Source organism: Anneissia japonica, unplaced genomic scaffold (genome assembly GCF_011630105.1).
Source record: "Anneissia japonica isolate Jap-2015-1 unplaced genomic scaffold, ASM1163010v1 scaffold3474_len973312_cov172, whole genome shotgun sequence".
Lineage (NCBI taxonomy): Eukaryota > Metazoa > Echinodermata > Crinoidea > Comatulida > Comatulidae > Anneissia > Anneissia japonica.
Window position 1 is genome coordinate 706,611 of NW_022747780.1, and position 17,791 is coordinate 724,401.

Sequence of the window (17,791 nt, forward strand, 5' to 3'; positions counted from 1 at the left end):
GGAACAGCAAAATAGCAGGAGGCCTGGAGATACCCTGCACATTAACTTGTTCCTCTACAAATAAAGAACTTATTGACCTGTCTCTTATACACATCTAGATGTGTATAAGAGACAGGAATAAGGTACACAAAAAAATATGTTGTTACAGTGTTATAAACTATTGGAAACCTTGTATAGAATTAGTACTGTAAATTATTTCTACATGATATATTTATTACAGTTAAATGATGCAAAGATTTTTTTGTCAATTGGAGTCTTTGGTGTTTAATTCAATCTTAAAAAGGTGATTTATAATTAATAATGGTAGTGTTCTGAAGAAGAAATAATTATTAAGATCAAAACCTGTCTATGAAAGGTTTCAATTCAATTAACCACTTATGGCATACCACCGATGCTTTTGTATGGCGCATAGACCCGTCTATTGTCCCTCTGTTGCAATTGACTTGAAGTTGTGGAATTTTGTTTATAATCTGAATTGTCACAAAAGAAGCTTCTAGTAGATTAGTTTACAGATAATAAGAATATGCTTCATATATTAATTGGATATTCCACAGATAAATACAAACATGCACAATGATAACTTCTTTGGAGACACTCATGTATGAAAATTAACCTTGTATCCAATGATGGGTACATTTCATAACAGTAGGCTCCTTATTATAGAATCTTTAAATTGGTCCTCTGGTGTTTTCATTGGTGAATTCACCTGTAGATCACCTCTTGTGTTTGCCCTTCTGTCTTCCCTGTATAAATCATTGATTGTTTTGGTTGTATTTTCTTGAATTATTCCAGTTGAGGTAGCCTAACAAATACATGCTGATCCTACAATGCTCTTAAACTTAATTCAAGCAAAATGTATCTGTTTTGACAATAAAGAACAGGTAATTAATTAGTAGAAGTAGGACAAGATGCAGAAAGCAAAGCCTGTCCAGGGTAGGCCATACTACAAGGATAATAAAATAAACTGGGGTTTCCATGCTTTTTAGCAGCATCTGTCTCTAGAATAATAAAGATAAAAATATTTGTTAGTTCGGGACCACAGAAAAGTAGTCTTTATTTAATTAATTGGAGATGGTCTTTAATTGGAGATGGTCTTCAATTTGAGTGGTCTTTAATTGGAGGTAGTCTTTAATTGGAGGTGGTCTTTTATTGGAGGCGGTCTTTAATTTGAGTGGTCTTTAATTTGAGTGGTCTTTAATTGGAGGTGGTCTTTAATTTGAGTGGTCTTTAATTTGAGTGGTCTTTAATTGGAGGTGCTCTTTAATTTGAGTGGTCTTTAATTTGAGTGGTCTTTAATTGGAGGTGGTGTTTATTTGGAGGTGGTCTTTAATTTGAGTGGTCTTTAATTGGAGGTGGTCTTTAATTTGAGTGGTCTTTAATTGGAGGTGGTCTTTAATTTGCGTGCTCTTTAATTTGAGTGGTCTTTAATTGGAGGTGGTCTTTAATTGGAGGAGGTCTTTAATTTGAGTGGTCTTTAATTTGAGTGGTCTTTAATTGGAGGTGGTCTTTAATTGGAGGAGGTCTTTAATTTGAGTGGTCTTCAATTTGAGTGGTCTTTAATTGGAGGTGGTCTTTAATTTGAGTGGTCTTTAATTGGAGGTGCTCTTTAATTGGAGGTGGTCTTTAATTGGAGGTGGTCTTTAATTTGAGTGGTCTTTAATTGGAGGTGGTCTTTAATTTGAGTGGTCTTTAATTGGATTAACTAAACGTTTGATGTTTACTGTCTTCACGATCACTAGGCCTAGGCCTATTTTGTGTTTCTCTCATGGTATTTCGTTAGCCTTGTAAAAACAGGGTAAGCTGCAAACTGACGGCAAACGACGGGTAATCATGTATTGTTAATGTGTCGCGTGTTCGACGCTGATTTGATTCAAGGTGTCTGGTCAATGAAGTCTATAATGTAGTGAGAATGTTTCTTCAAGTTGAGGGCAGATGTTTTGTGTGCGGTGGTGCGGTGCTAGTTCACAAGGCCGACATTTTTTTGACAAGCACGCGATTGCTATTGAGAAAGGAGAAGCACCGCGCTGCATCGTCGGACATTTACCCCAAGAGAACTCGAAGATATTTCATTTCTTTTTGAAACACAAGGAATTATTGATGTTCAAATAACCAGCAACAAACGAAGGAACAGCAAAATAGCAAGAGGCCTGGAGATACCCTGCACATTAACTTGTTCCTCTACAAATAAAGAACTTATTGACTGTTTAAAGCAGCTTGCTTAGGTAATTTTTTATTTTACAATTCACCTCTAGTAAACGCCCCCCCCCCTTTTAAAAAAATGCAACGCCCCGGGACGTTTATTAGACATTACGGTAGGTATTTTCCCAAGAAGCTTTCTGTATTCTTGTGCCTACCGTAGGTTTCTCAATGAGTAGTTCTGCTAACTAATTTGCTTTGCCTCTGCCTGTCTTTAGCCCACTTGAAATGCCTTAATCCCTCTGCCGGTAACTAGGTAGAACCTCTTTATGCTAATAAATTCTTTTAAACTTTTTTTCAACTCAGTGGCGTACGCTAATCTTGCTTAAAGTTACGCTAACATAACTGTTTGTGTCTGAACATTTTAATTCAATTTTATTTTAACTCAGCTGGCAGCTTTAAACGCTGAACTACATGAGAATCTTTAATAAATTTATAAATAAACAGAAATACTAAAACTGTAAAACATAAGATTGTAGAAGTTATTTAGGTAAAACATTTTAATAGCCTAATACTTCTCATAATGTAGGTTTACACCAGTACCAACTTATAATTTTTAGTCATCTGTAATATTTGTCTTGGAAGAGAAAGTTCAATGGACATCTGTGTTTAGATAGAGTCAAAGTACTGTACCTTTCAATACATCTTCTTAGAAATGTTATATTAACACTTTAAAACATAACCTTATAATTTTTACAAAACAGAGCAACAAATGTGTAGTCATCTGTTTCTGTAAAATTTATTATTTGTATTTTGGTTCTTTTATAGCTTCCTTTGCATTGCCATGGTCGGTGTTCTGGTGTTTTTCGTATTCTTTTTGAGAGTTAATGTACCAAAACATGATTTCTTTCATCTTCAGCCTTCCAAACATTCCATTCAATAAAGTAGCTCCATTGATACTGTATTTAATATGGTTCATTTATTCACCGTATTGTCATGTAATTTTGTTGCTGTGATTATTGCCAGCAATTGAGATGTACTGCAGTCTTCCAATGAAATAAATAGTAGACTTCCTGGGGTTAAATAAAAATTGAAATAAAAAAAAAAAATAAAATAAAAAAAATCACAAAAATTTACTGAGAATCTAAGTAAAAGTTTAATGTAGGGCTTTCATAGAAACAAGGTACTAATATATAATAAACGGTTTCTAAGTGTGACCCTATGAGCTTGACTGGCGACCGGTGTGCGGTAGTATTACCTGGTAATTGTTGAGCATTTCCTGTGATGTCATCAGTGTGGCTTTTCTGATTGGCAAGCTTGTTTAACACTTCACTTTATTGAGGTAGTACGGAAGTAGTTTTGCCCAGAAAAGCCGGTAGTGTTTCTACCAACAAGGATTTTAAAAACTATGGGCTGAACTCTAATTGTTTGCCACCCCCACAAATATGTAAGAATGAATACGCTTTATTGTTTTTCTTTCAAAACAGAGGCTTACTAATATGTTCAAGTGTTCACAATTATATTCTACACAAATATATGCTAGTTTAGTTTTAACCAAATAAGGAATGGTAATACAGCTTCCTGAAATTATTCTACTGGTGGTAGTGAGTTTTGTTTCATAACTACTTTCGTTCATTCATAATTTTATGTTGTCATCAGCATTACATTTCAATAATAGGCCTAAGCTTAAATCATTATAAAACAAAATTGTAAGTATGAATTATAAAAAATATACAAACAAAATAAAAAGAAATTATGCAAAATAGGTTAACATTATAGTATGCAAATAAGATGAAGAAAGCTTACAAATATATATACAGGGGGTAGGTATTGGTCTTTGATCCTATTCATCTTGTAAGGTCTTTGACATCTGTAAGCAAATAAATCAATACAATTATAGTGAATCCAATATCTTATCAATGACTAACTACAGTACTTGAATATGTGACTTTTGTGATTACAGTAGATACCATTATATTTAATTTAAAAATCAGAAAATCCTAATCACACATAGATAACTGGCGTCCATTTAAATATACATTACATTGCTTATTCAGTTTTCTTTTAAGTTACTCCCAGTTGATAAATAATTCAGTTATAATCTATATTGTTGCATATGCCCAAAATATATGTTTAAGTAATAGTGCCCCTTTGTATCTTCAAAAGTTTCATAATATGTACGAGCCTTGATTGGCACATTACTTCATATTCCACGTACTTGTAACGACTGTTGGTGATAAATCTTTTTCAAACTATGAACCAAAATTATGGACCGATTTTTCCCCTGTCATCCATCTTCAACCTACTCTTGATTCTTTTAAAAAGACACTGAAAATTCACCTACAAATGTAAATATCATCATTGGATGACCTACGAATGGACCTGGACCTGAGTTTATGATGTGTTTTGAATAGTTTATGGTGTTGTCTGCAATTTGCTTTGTTGTGATGTTAAAGCGCAAATAGCACTCAGTATTAGTGAGATAAACGAGTTGGGGAGTGGGCAACTTGAATGTCAAGGTGATGCAAATGCTGCGCAAGGGATCTGTCTTGTCTGTCTACCACTGCCTTTACAACATTCTTCAGAGTCAGTTTATTTCCAACAGCTCATAATTTTTGAATGATTTATTTAGTAGTAGGCCTATTCAGTACATACTGTAGTAATTCAGAAAATTTGACTTGAGTAGGTTGGGTTGACAAGCCTATGTTTGATCAGATAATTGGCTACTGTATGTTGCCTCCTAATCTAACCAAATAAATGAACACATTGACTGCCAGACCTTTTTTTAAAGGTTCCTTCCCGTGTGGCAAAAGGCGATTATGTAAAAACATACTTTTTTGAAATTTTATCAAGTCATATATCATCAAAATGATTTGTCTAATAATTTGGCTGGAAAATATTAGGGGACGGGAAACTCTATCAAAAAAACATCCTGTGGGACGAGTATGCTCGTCGCTGGCAGCCAACGTATTAAGTATTAAGTGGGTTGGGTTGCCAAGCCTATGTTTGATCAGACAATTGGCTACTCTTGTGGCAACCAATCTAACCAAATCTCTGTCTCATAAGTAAAAATTCAGTCAGTTAAACATATGCACATTCAATTCAACATCAAAATATCTTTTGTGTAGCATTATGATAATCATCTTGTTACTTTTCTTTAAATGTTAAATCATTTTATTCAATTAATTAAATTTGTTGGATATTTACCTGTAATATGTTTGTGTTATTAATTTTTTTTATTATTTAATTTCAGATCGAGAAGATCAGTCCATCCTTTGCACGTAAGTAAATTATCATACAAAATCATCCTAGGTTCGCCTTTTTCTACACCCTTTTTCCTTTTCTCATCCTTCCTTCCTTTACTACATCCTTCTTCCTTTATTTCATCCTATCCTTTCTTCCTTTCTCTGCCAGATTTAGAATAACTTTTAATTAGCCAGTTGGTACAAAGTTAACTAGACATAGGCCTACTTGCTTAACAGCCCAGGTTGAGTGCTCAAAAACACTTAATAGATAAATCATTTTTTGTTATTTTTCTTTAAAATCACTCGTAAACCAAGAGAGATTTTAATGTAAGGAGCCAGACTGTGTTTTTTTTTATCTTGTGCAACACGCCCTACTACTGTAATACTTATGAACCCAAATCAAGGACCCTACACATCAGATCGTTTTCCTGGTTCTAACACCCATTGCGACATTTTTAGTGGTTTTTTGGACTCTACATGGACTTCCCTCTTGAAATTATTGTTTCAATGAAAGAAAAAAAATACAGTAATCCTACTCTAGTCCTACCTATCAATAACCAGGGTCATGACCTTGTCTATTATTGAAAAAATAACAATGGATCATTCAGGTTTAGTAGAATTGTCATACACAGGTCCTGTTCTATAGAGTAACATTTATTACCTTCAACATAAAATTGCTAATCTTTTCAAATGATTGATCTGACCTATTATATTTACATTATTTGGTAGTAACGGTGAAGCTATATCTTGTCGTATTACAATATATACATTTTGAAAAACCGACAGGTCCACTGATTAATCTCAGATAAGATAGTATAATACATACTCCAAGTATCGAAATGCATGCCATCATGTCGGGATTCAATATTTCGACATTAATTATGTCATCATTAGGAATACATTTTGATTGTGGCATTTTTGTTTTACTGTATAGCTTGTGAAAATCAGCATTATAAAGTTTGAAATATTTACTCATGAAGGCTTACATTCTTTAAGGGGTTTTTTTTTTCTTACTCTATGATGACTAATATAATTGAAATTAAACTATTACTGAACTTTGTTGGCAATAAAGTATACAAAATGCCAACCTCTGAAATCTTGTATAGTATAAGCAGGTTCAGTCATATTGTAATATGACTGCTTCCTAAGTTACTATACGTTATAGTCCCTATAAGTTAACCAGATTTTGTTGACTTATTGTAGAGACTTCAAAGGAAAGGTGCAATATAAATGCACTATACTGTATCTGTATTAGTACCACCAACTGATCATTAGGAACCATTAATAATGCTTAGTATTTTACATGCGCTAAATCAGATGCCATCAAATTGTGGAGTTTTTGGTTATGAGAAATATGCAAAAAGACTTTTTTCTGGATCAAAGGCATATTTACCACCATACCACCCGACTTCTCTGCTACTGTATAATCTAAAAATCAGATAAACAAATTTTTAAAAGTTAAATTAAAATCAGTTATAATTTTTATAGATTTTCTCTTGACAATGCGGATGTTACAGGAATAGGATATCAATATTTACTTCGAAAAAGGAAAAATATGTATTTGGATATTAACAAGTACTTGCATGATGTTTATGAAATTTGTCATCTAATGTGTAATTGTAGTTTAATAAGGAAATAACTCTTATAAAGTAAAGTGAACTATACACAGATCTGGTGGCATTTTGTTAAAACTTATTGCAGGTAGGTAATAAAAATTCATAACAATTTCCTGGTTTTATTATTACTTTTATTATTATTATCCACCATATTCAAAAGGTGTGTCCTTCCGCATTTTAAATCCTATTACAGATCAATCCGGATCTTTGTCAACATTTATACTGTTAGTTATAGAAAGAAGAATGTCAGGTGCCTATAAACAAGTACACTTTTTTTTTATAAGAACCAGTAAAATTTTGCCCAGGCTCAGTGTTCTTATTTTTTGGCCGATTTCAGGCTCAAAATGTTCTTATTTTGTTCTTAGTTTCAACATCTTTTAAACAAAAAATTATTTAATTGTACGGCAGTATGCACTGTACTGGAATGTGAAAGTGACCCCACAAAAAATGGCCCCCAAATATCAAATAGGTATACATACTACTGTACTGTATTATAGAGAGTATTACAGTCACACCTACTGCACATAATGTACAGATATAATATTTTGGTTTTTAAAAATATAAACCTCATTTGAAATTTTACCTCAGCCTCAATTTGTTCTTATTTTGTTCTTAATTTTTAAGCAATTTCAGCCTCAGTGTTCTTATAAAATTTGTTCTTATAAAAAAAAAGAAGTGTAAATCAAAGTGAATGAAGTGAGTGGTAATGAAATAATGTACTGCAAAGAAAAGCATATTAGAAAGTGTTTACTGGTAATTGTTGTCTTGCGTGTTCATACAAACAAGCTCTAATAGCCTGATGTTGTTTTATGTTTATTGTTCTTGTTGCGTATGGTGTTGATAGGATCTGGGATTAGCTTTACCCAGGGTCGTGATGTAGACATTCCTAGTTTGACTGACCCCCAGCTTATTAGTAAATATGCTTGACTGCACCTACCATGATTTTAAGTTCAAATCCCCAAAATGGCATGATTTGTTTCCATGGTAGTGAGATATTATGATAGAAGGAAGAGGATGTTCAGAATATTCGAGATATTCAATCGGAAGAGAAAACACTGTAGCTATGACAACAAGAAACATTTGGCACAAGACTAGGTGGCATGATCTTGTGAATTATTTTGTTGTATTCCTCAGTGACGAACAGGCAGGTTCAATGGGGTGGAGGAGAGGGGGAGGTGGTTAGCCAGCCTGGGCCCTCTAAATTTTTCAAAATGATGAAAAAATGGAGAAAAAAAGAAAAATATTTTTAAAATTTAGTCTGACCATCTGTTCAAGAGATGTATAATCACAAATTCCTTCCTGGATCCGCCACTCAAAGAACAATTATGTCCTCCACCCTCCACAAAAAAAGATGATGCCATGATAAATGTATTATAAATTTAGTTGACCCAGTAAAGATCGAAGGGGTGTAACATTATGCTAAATCTGTCCTAAGTAAAAATAGGGAAATTTTTTTAAAGAGGGGCCATTTTGTTCTGTTGCACTTGCACTAGACATAATACAGGTACTTGTTGAATTATATAATTTAACACTTGTCATGTGTTTAAAAATCGGATTGCAAGCATGCACCATGTTGTTTCGCAGGCCAATGCTACTTAAAATTAAGATCCTCCTGTAGGTAGAATCCATAGATGAGATCCAATATTGAGCCTGTCGTTCTCAATTTGTAGAGCCCGTTGTCAGATGGAAAAATCCAATTACACTTTGAAGAGCAAATTCTGTGGTGTTAGAAAAATGAATGTATAAGGTAACTTGATAATACTGTTGACCTTTGGTAACTAAATAGTAGAAAGTACAGTATTGTGTAAGCTGTTAGATAGCTGCTTTGTACTTATCTACCAGACCTTAGATTTTAGGTTCAAACTCTGCTTGCAGGGCTCTGTGATCTATGCGGCAGTCTCCCAGTAAGCAAGCATGAATGTCCCTGAAAATAACCTCTCCTGTTTTTATTACTTTATTATCAATTGCCTCACGGAAGTTGGTGCCGATGGGTATCTCCATGCACACAAAAATAAAATTAAATATGTTAAAATAGCTCATTTAATCGCATCTCCCGGAAGAGATTTCTTTCAACTTCAGACCACTGAATTTAGTTTAGTTCATTTCTTGATTAGTGTCACATTCTCAATACTGAAATGTCTAGCAAACTTTATATTTGAAAGTCATCCGTGGAAGGTGAAAAATAAATTTAAAACTGAAATAATTATTGGTGTGTGGCTGGTATTTGCAATAGAGTGTTTAAAATTTAACCCTCCAATGATACTCAATCACACCTTCATTCAAGCACAGACAGACAGTGGAGGTGTGTCAATTTGATTTAGTGAAAATATATGCAAACAACTGCAGGCTAAGAGAAGAACAGTGTCTACGGTAGCTTATTCTTTACAGAATTGGTATTGTCACAGAACATACAACAAGAATACGCACTTCGTACAAATTTGTAAAGTTAAATTATAGTGACTTTGCAAGGACAAAAAATGACCTTGTAACGGGAAGAAAAGGGTGCACGATTCCTGCTCTTCTTCCCATCTACCTCCAATTAGTTTTAATATTGAAAGATTTGTATCTGTAGCTGTTATTAATGATTTCTTCAAACAATGCTTCAGTGTCGTAGAAAATTCACTTCACATCATATCAATTTTTTTTTTACTCCTCCGTAACCTGTCGTTAAAAATAGTTTACGTGCGTGAGCCACAGCTTTGTGGATCTGCCTAAGGCACGTTGTTTCCATCTGGAATACAATCTCACCAGTCATGAACAGAAGCATGAAGAAAAAAAAACACGTTTTTTTTATATTTATTTGACTTTCCAAAACTTGAGTGGCCGTTATCCTTGTAAATAGTGGCAAAAACAATTTATTATTATAATGTAGGTAAATAGTAAAATAATGATAATGATAAATTAGCACACATTTGCACAGGTGAACAATGTTTATCTTTTGCTAATCCGACCTGTAAAATTCTCTTTCATCTAAGCTCAGACTTGTTTTTGATATTCAAGAATTTAAAGCTCTTCTCAAAACTGATTTTCTCTATGTACAGTAAACCCAAGTGTCGAACGATAGTTTTAACCTGCGCTATTTAAATTATACAATTTATTTATTTATTTGTTATTAAAATAGTACAGATGACCAGTCAACATAAAGTTTTATAGTAACTAAACCAGTGTTTGATAGATATAGTTACTTCATCTATATAAGTATACTCTTGTTAATTCAATTTTGTAAACACAGCTGTACCATATATACCAAAGCTCTAGCAACGTTATATTTTTTACTAATAAACAGCTTCCTTCCTCTAGTAAAGCAAGTCTTATCATGGCCGTCATATAATTTTTTAGTGCATTTTTTTTTATGACACTTTGCTTTTTGAGTGAAAGTTAGTGATGGTCCCCTATTGTGAGCTGACTGGTTCATTACTTAGAAGTATCCAGTCACTAAACAATAGTGTTCATGGTACTGCAGAGATAGGTATGTCAGGAATCTGTCGTTTCTTAGCTCTTATGTAAACAAGAATCATCTCTCTTTCAATTCATATTGGCTAGGATCAGTTCCTGAGAAATATCAATGAGATGATGATGATGATTGTGATGATGATGATTATGATGATGATGATGATGATGATAACCAGATTTCTTTATGGAATTCCCCTTCCCATACTTGCATACCCCCCTCCCCTTTTTTCCTTGTCTGACTAGCTAAGTAGAATCGTGACTGGGAGGTGATTCATCAAAAATGAATGTGTGAATGTAAGGACCTATAAAGTTAAAGTAACCACCTGTTTCTTTCTACCTAGAGTCAATGTCTTTAAATCCAAGGGTGGTAGACTTGATAGAATTTATATTATTTATCCACGCAGTAAACAAAATAAACATTATTCAACAAATCATTTGTATTGTATAAACCTATCACTGAGGTCAAAGCTAAAGCTTATAAAAAGTAAGATACTTGACTGGCTCTTCCATCTAACTACTTTCCCCTTCTTCGTTTAACTACTTCTACTCCATTAACTTTTCTTAAATATTATATTAGTATGTTGACTTATGCCAGGCTTATCTGAGATGAGTTTATAGTTTTTGAATCCAAGCTCACCTGGCTTTGATATATATTCTATTGCGTAAATCTGTTTTCCACTACGCACGTTGATTTGCTTCCTGAGCTCTGATTGGGTGCGCATTTTTCGCTTCGCAAAAAGTAGAAACAGTTTGAACTACTGATTTCGCTGAAGCAAAAAACCCCGATAGAAACGTGAATGCACCTGCACATAAACCAACACTTTCGATTCGCACAAATAAATTCGCCCAGTGGAAAAAGCTGGCTTAAGTTGAAAATTGCTGTGCTAACCCTCCATAGTAAATTCTTTTGGCAATTGAATTTTTATGTGCTATATTTACAGAGGTGAATCCGGAGCTGGTAAGACCGAAAACACCAAAAAGGTGATACAGTATCTAGCCTACGTTGCAGCCAGCAGAGGCGCGAAAGCCGGTATAACATTGACTCCACAAGCTTTACAGGTAAAGCCCATTAATTAATTACTTCAATTAATTAATTAATTGCTAATCTATGTTAATTTTCAGGTATTATGTACAGTTTTAGAACAGTCTTGGAAATAAATGTCATATTTAACAGATGCATTTTTTAACAAAATTATTATTAGTGTTTGCATTTATACATAGATTATCATTGAACACTTTAAATTGAATAATTATAATTTCTTTTTTCTTTAATGTTGGACCTACTCATTGTGGTAGTAAGGGAATTGATGAGGGCACCCCTCTTCCTCAATGGGAGGTGCCTCTTCCGCAATGGGAGTTGCCTCTTCTGCAATGAGAGGTGCCCCTTACGCAATGGGAGGTGCCTCTTCCGCAATGGGAGGTGCCCCTTTAAAGTGTTTAGACAATCAGTCTGATCAGTCCAATCTCTCATGTTGTGATTTTAGTCATCGACTCTAGTAACTGGTAATTAGTTTCACTCAAAAACTTTTAAAAATTACTATTTCAAATCTTTTTCCAAAACTATAAAAATAATATTATACAGTATATATAACTTTTAAAAGAATTAAACAAAAAACCATTCACTTGAACCTATTATTAAAATTCCCCTCTCACAAAAAAAGAAAATAAAATTATTGACAGGTAAAGACAAAGGTAGGAGAACAACCCATATTTATTATTAATAAATTTGTGATAATATTTTTCTCAAAACTTGCTTGCCCACATGAATAGTAATGGGACTTAAACATTGTCCCAAAAATTTATAATCTCATTTTTTTTTATGCCTGAAAGGTACAGGAACAAGCCCTTAACTTTTCGAAAGTAAGTAGGTGGGTTCCTGATTTGTTCACTTTGAACAAGATCAAAGGGAATAACCAATTTTACCTGGAGACAGGTCCTTTTATCATTGCTTCAAGATTTGCTATTATTACAGATTTAAACATTTCCATTTGACTAATAAAATTTTTTCAATCAATTTCTTTCGCTCACGCTTTCTATATCTAACCATATAAGGGCGGTAGCATTTTTTCACCGAATATTTTGAGTTTCTGTATTACAGTAGTTAGTTTTTGATTCACTGATCTAGTTTTAATTGCTTTTGGTTTATTGCGGATCAAGGTAATGGGCTAGTACCATACACACACACACACACCAATATTCCAAGGTAGCATTAGGCTAGTATTATTGCCATTAGCCCTAAGCAGTGGGTTAGTAAAAACACTAATAATTCTAGGAACACTAGGGCTAGTATAGTCGCTGCTCGTCCCAAAAATAACCCTAATCCTGTCACCATATTAATCGTACAGTTCAAATTAATCCCCAGTTGTAGTGGGCTAGTACAGTCACCGTAGTCTATGGTCCATGCATGTTCATCAACGATTCCCTCCCATACATACTTTCGATGTAAAATTTATTGTTAATTTTTAGTAGGACAATAGTTGTAGAAAATTACTCATTTAAATTTAATTTCTCTTCTAGGAATATTTTAATCATTTTGGCTCCTCATACTGACTCTGGTATACTACTGTTGTACATCAGTTCCTTTGATGGGAATATTCTGTTGCCGCAGTACTGTTTTAATTGGCGTACAAACCAAATTTTATAGCCCACCCGCGAAGCCTTGCTAGCAGAGACCAGAAACCCATCATCTCTTTACTATTATCATGTCGTTGTGAAGTTAATGAGACAGTTATATCCGAGTCAGTATGACTATGCCGTTAGAATTACATTCATGTTTGATTTGATCCGGTGTACTATGATTTACGATCAGTATTGTCACTTTTGAATCATTAATCCACAGCATTTTTAAACATCCTGATTTGTCACTCCAATCATTGGTATATATTATTACATAGTACTGTAATATCTTTGGTCTCTTCTTTTACATAATCATCATTTTTTTAATCTTTTTTATTCACTTGCAGCTAAAAATTTTACAGATGGAAGTGAGTTTATGCAAATTAATTGTTAGTTTTCAGAGCATAATAAGATAAAAAAAAAGTTTGTTCGGCTGTCATAAATAGGTATTTTTGTTAATGTTTTTAATTTTATAAGTTTATTTTATTTAGTTGGATTGTACAGTAGCATGATTACTTGTTTTGTGTAAGTGTTTTATTAGTGAAAAATGTCGATAAGTTAACCCTGCTGATTATGCAAATTACAAAATTCTTCAGTTTCGCAAATGTTATACTGAATGTTAGTTGTCCTACAAATCGTACCTTGTACAGAACTTACCAACGCAGTTTTGCCTTGACAAAAGTCATGCGAGAATAGCAAAAGGTAAAGGCCGTATTCAATAGTGAACAAAGGGAAATGAGTTGTTAGCCCATCGAACTAAGCCTTGGCATTGTGTGGTAGGGTGGCCAGTTCCTTTCTACGTCGCTTTTTTGCCCCCCACTTGTGAACCAGGTACCCATTTATACTCCTGGGTGGAGAGATACAAACATAGTTTAAAGTGACTTGTTCAGGAACACAAGTGAAATGCGCAGCAAAGTTTTGAACCTTGAGTTTGAGAGACCGATACACAACCGCTGCCGCAACCATGGGAACAGCATGTTGTGCAATTACTTATGTAAGGATTAACGTAAGGGTGCCATGTCAAATATGGCACGTGTGTACGAGACTGTCTCTTAATACACATGCTCATCAGACTATCACTCAGTACACATGCTCATTAGACTTTATGTTAAGCTCCGCCCCTCAGAAATTATTTCCAAAGTTCCACAAAACAACAGTGTACTGTAAATGTACCTTAAATTTGTGTTTGTGAGAAATGCATGTATTCCGAGCCCTTTTCTGATCGATCGCTTGTTATTTTTATGAATCCCTGGGCGTAAATGCGACTGCACCAGTGTGCATATTATTTCATTCGGGTTTGTAGAGCGCTCTCAATTTTTATCGTTAATTTGTTTCATTCGATTTTGCCATAATCAGCAGAGTAGAACTTGTTTCTCAATCTTTTCTCCATTTGGTATGTTTGTAAATGCTAAATATTTGTCTTGAAAAAGAAGTACGAACAGTTTATTTTTAATCTTTTTTTTTGTTTGAATATTCTTGTGTAAAAAAACAAAAACAAATTGTGATTCAAATGCAAGTTATAATTTGCAGTAAAGATTGCTATTGATATAAATTTACATCTTGTGATTTTACAGGTAGACATATTGATAAAATATGTTCATAATAGGTCATCTTTTGTTTTTTTTTCCATCATTTTAAAAGTGACAACCTTTTCTAAAGTTTCAAAAGTGTGCAATTACATTATTATAGTTTTCATTTTGAGATATTTTGTTTTCTTGATAAAAAAAAAAAAGGTACCCAAAATGCTGAACATGTTTTGTACTATCATGAATTAAAATAGTGAAAAAAAAAGATGACCCTAACACAATCTTTATTTTAAAAATATTGTTATGAAAGTTTATCAGTTGTGTTACATTCCTTAAATGAATATTTTGGTTGATACTTCAACTTTTCTCAGCTTGTTAATCCCTATGAATAGAGTTACCAGAAAACAGTGTAAAATTTGCATGTTTATTGTTATTTCTGTAATTATTTCTGTATTTTGTGTCTTTAATTTTTTTTTTCTCAATGTCGTCATGAATAGATATATTTTGTTATTTCTATTTAGTGGCATATTCAGGAGGTACTGCACTTCTTTGCTTTGGAACTAACAGTAGTTTACCCTTCAATAAACATTTCAAACCATTTTTGGCTTTTATAACAGAACTCCTGTTTCATCATTAATTAACCGAAAACAAAGAAACGCCTAAAATAAAAAAACGTTGCCAGATCCTGATTTAGCAGCCCTCCATTTGGGATTCAGACTCCAGATCTCCTTCCTACCTCCTGGATACACCCCCTTCCCTGCTATTTCTGTATCCCATATGATAGATCTGAGACTCCCCCTGCTATTTTTGCATCCCATCTCATATACAGTAATTAATGTGTTTTATGCTGTAAAATTCCTATCCTCTGTTATGAATTCTTTGTGGTATGTTTGTCTCTCAATATTGTTTTTGTTTACATAGTTATCACCACGATATTAAGTGTTGATTTTCAGTTATCATTATGCTAATTTATATTCATTAATTATTATCACTCTTGAATATAATATATTTGTTTTTTATCATGATCACAATACAGTAATCATCTTTACCTTTGTTTGTATAAATCATATTTTTTAGAATTAAAAATGTATCATTGTTCATTAGTCTTCATTAAAATTAACTGCATGGATTAAAATAAATCACATTTTAAAGATGCTGGCCATAATGAAATGAAAGAAATAATACATTCTTTTTTGGAGTGGAGTGCCTGCATTTATAACCCAAGGTTCTAGGTCCAAATCTAGTAAAACTCTATATTTAATAGTAGTAGTTCTTTATACACATTTTCATAAAATAGACCAATCAATTCTGGATTTTGAAGGAAATTGTAAAAACATGCAAAATATACAATAATAAAAATAAATTAAACAAAATTTGTAAGTGTAATTTGCTTGAGAATGGTTGTACACTTAATGAATGATAGCGTTTCATTTTAAAAGGAGAACTTTCAAAAACTTTATTTTAGTGATATTCTATCGAGAGATTAGCCTATAACTAGGTCATAATATTGTTCATTAGTACATTGTGGGTTTTAGTTAAGTTCAACATTTATTCAGACACAAAATTCAGTAATAATCAAAGGATATTTTTAAAAAAAAGCCACAATTAGCCTCAACTTCTCCTTTTACAGAATAAGGAGATTAGTAAACATAATGGATTATATACAACAGTTCCAATTAACTAGAATATGAATAAATTGTATGTTTTCGGTGTTATTAGCTGTAAACTTCCTCGCTTCATAGTTCAGTCGTGTACATAAGCCTATTCCATCCAATTCTCTAAGCCTATTGTAAATCTTGGGTACTATAAATAGCAAGCTAGTGTCTACTTTAACACCAACCTATTAGTATACTCCCAGCATATATTGTTGTAAACAATAAATAACATAATCAAAGGTTGATACTCATGCTATTAGTTTAGTAATGCGTTAAAAAAATATATTTATTTTTATTATATTTTATTAAATGATGTAATTTTGGAAATGATTTTAAATATTGTTTTAAATTACTAATTTTATATTATAAATGCCAGCTTTTTTAATATAATGCTCTATAATATATATGGCCCATATGTTAAATGCATGTATGTTGTAGGTAACTAGCCTATAGTTTACTAGTCTAAAGGACATTTCCGCTAAGCCCGCCCCCTTGTTGCTAATTGATCCACGAGACAACTGAAGACCCACAAAAAACATAATGCAAGCACATGTGTTTGTGGGATATTACGTGTGTTTTTGAGACACGCACATAATTATTCGTGGCCTTCCTCTGATTGGCCAGTTTGACTTGATTGACACTCCCGAAAGTTCAATTAATCAGTGGCCCTTAAAAACATTAATACGATCATAAAAAAATTGTAGAAATATATTAACATAATGATTTACCTCACGTTAACATCTCCATTAAAACTACACAATTTTTTGTTTCCCCATATTAATTTCAATTATAGGGGAAGTATTGTAGCTGCAATAAAAGCTACTTTCAATTCACTTTAACAATTTCTTTTTTCATTTCAGAATTAATATTTACATAATAGATTCATAATAATGTATAAGAAACACACAGAAATCATCTATGTTATGAAACCGGAACATGTGTTTATACTACATTGAAATTGAATAGAAACCAAAAAAAAAAAAGATTTAAAAACAAGCAGAATGGGAGAAAAGATAAGTTGCGTGGGAGAGATAACTGAGTAGTTATTTTGTATCATTTTGAATGACAGAATATAAATTCTACTTTTTATATTTTTTATCCTTTTTAAATTTAAAAAACTTTTCAACTGATGTACATAAATATTATACTTTACTGTACCTTGTTTTAGGAATAATTTCGAAAAAATATTCTGTAGTTGGATATTTTTAGTAACGGCTTCATTAACTAACCAAGTCTGTGTGTTTCTTGAATTTGACCCCATCCTAATTTGCATATACATGGGGTTGGCACTGCCACCATTTTTACTTATTTTGTTCACTCGCACCATTGTATTAACTTCGCATCATATTCTTTTCCCATCACAATACAAGGCGGCAGGGGGCCTAGGTCGAGGTGCTATCGTAAGTATTTCACTGCCTGGTGTTGTACAGTACATCCATATACTTATAAGGCCCCATAAAAAAAATTATTAGTTTATCATCCTATCAAGACCAAAAAACTGATGAGGGAGGGAGGGAGTTTTTTTTTTTTTTTTTTTTTTTTGG

At 33.0% G+C, this 17,791-nt stretch overlaps 1 protein-coding gene across 5 annotated transcripts in view; it reads left to right on the plus strand.

The window, feature by feature from the left end:
• LOC117120580 (myosin-10-like) overlaps window positions 1-17,791 on the plus strand; it is an 80,542-nt gene that overhangs the window by 21,433 nt on the left and 41,318 nt on the right. The window contains exons 3-6 of one of the 5 annotated variants that reach the window (XM_033265606.1): window positions 5,390-5,417; window positions 11,392-11,509; window positions 12,281-12,310; window positions 17,618-17,647. In XM_033265606.1, the coding sequence (XP_033121497.1) occupies window positions 5,390-5,417; window positions 11,392-11,509; window positions 12,281-12,310; window positions 17,618-17,647 (206 nt within the window). Of the gene's footprint in view, window positions 1-5,389; window positions 5,418-11,391; window positions 11,510-12,280; window positions 12,311-13,413; window positions 13,435-17,617; window positions 17,648-17,791 lie in introns of all 5 variants that reach the window. The other 4 variants (XM_033265607.1, XM_033265609.1, XM_033265608.1 and 1 more) reach the window with 4 other exon arrangements.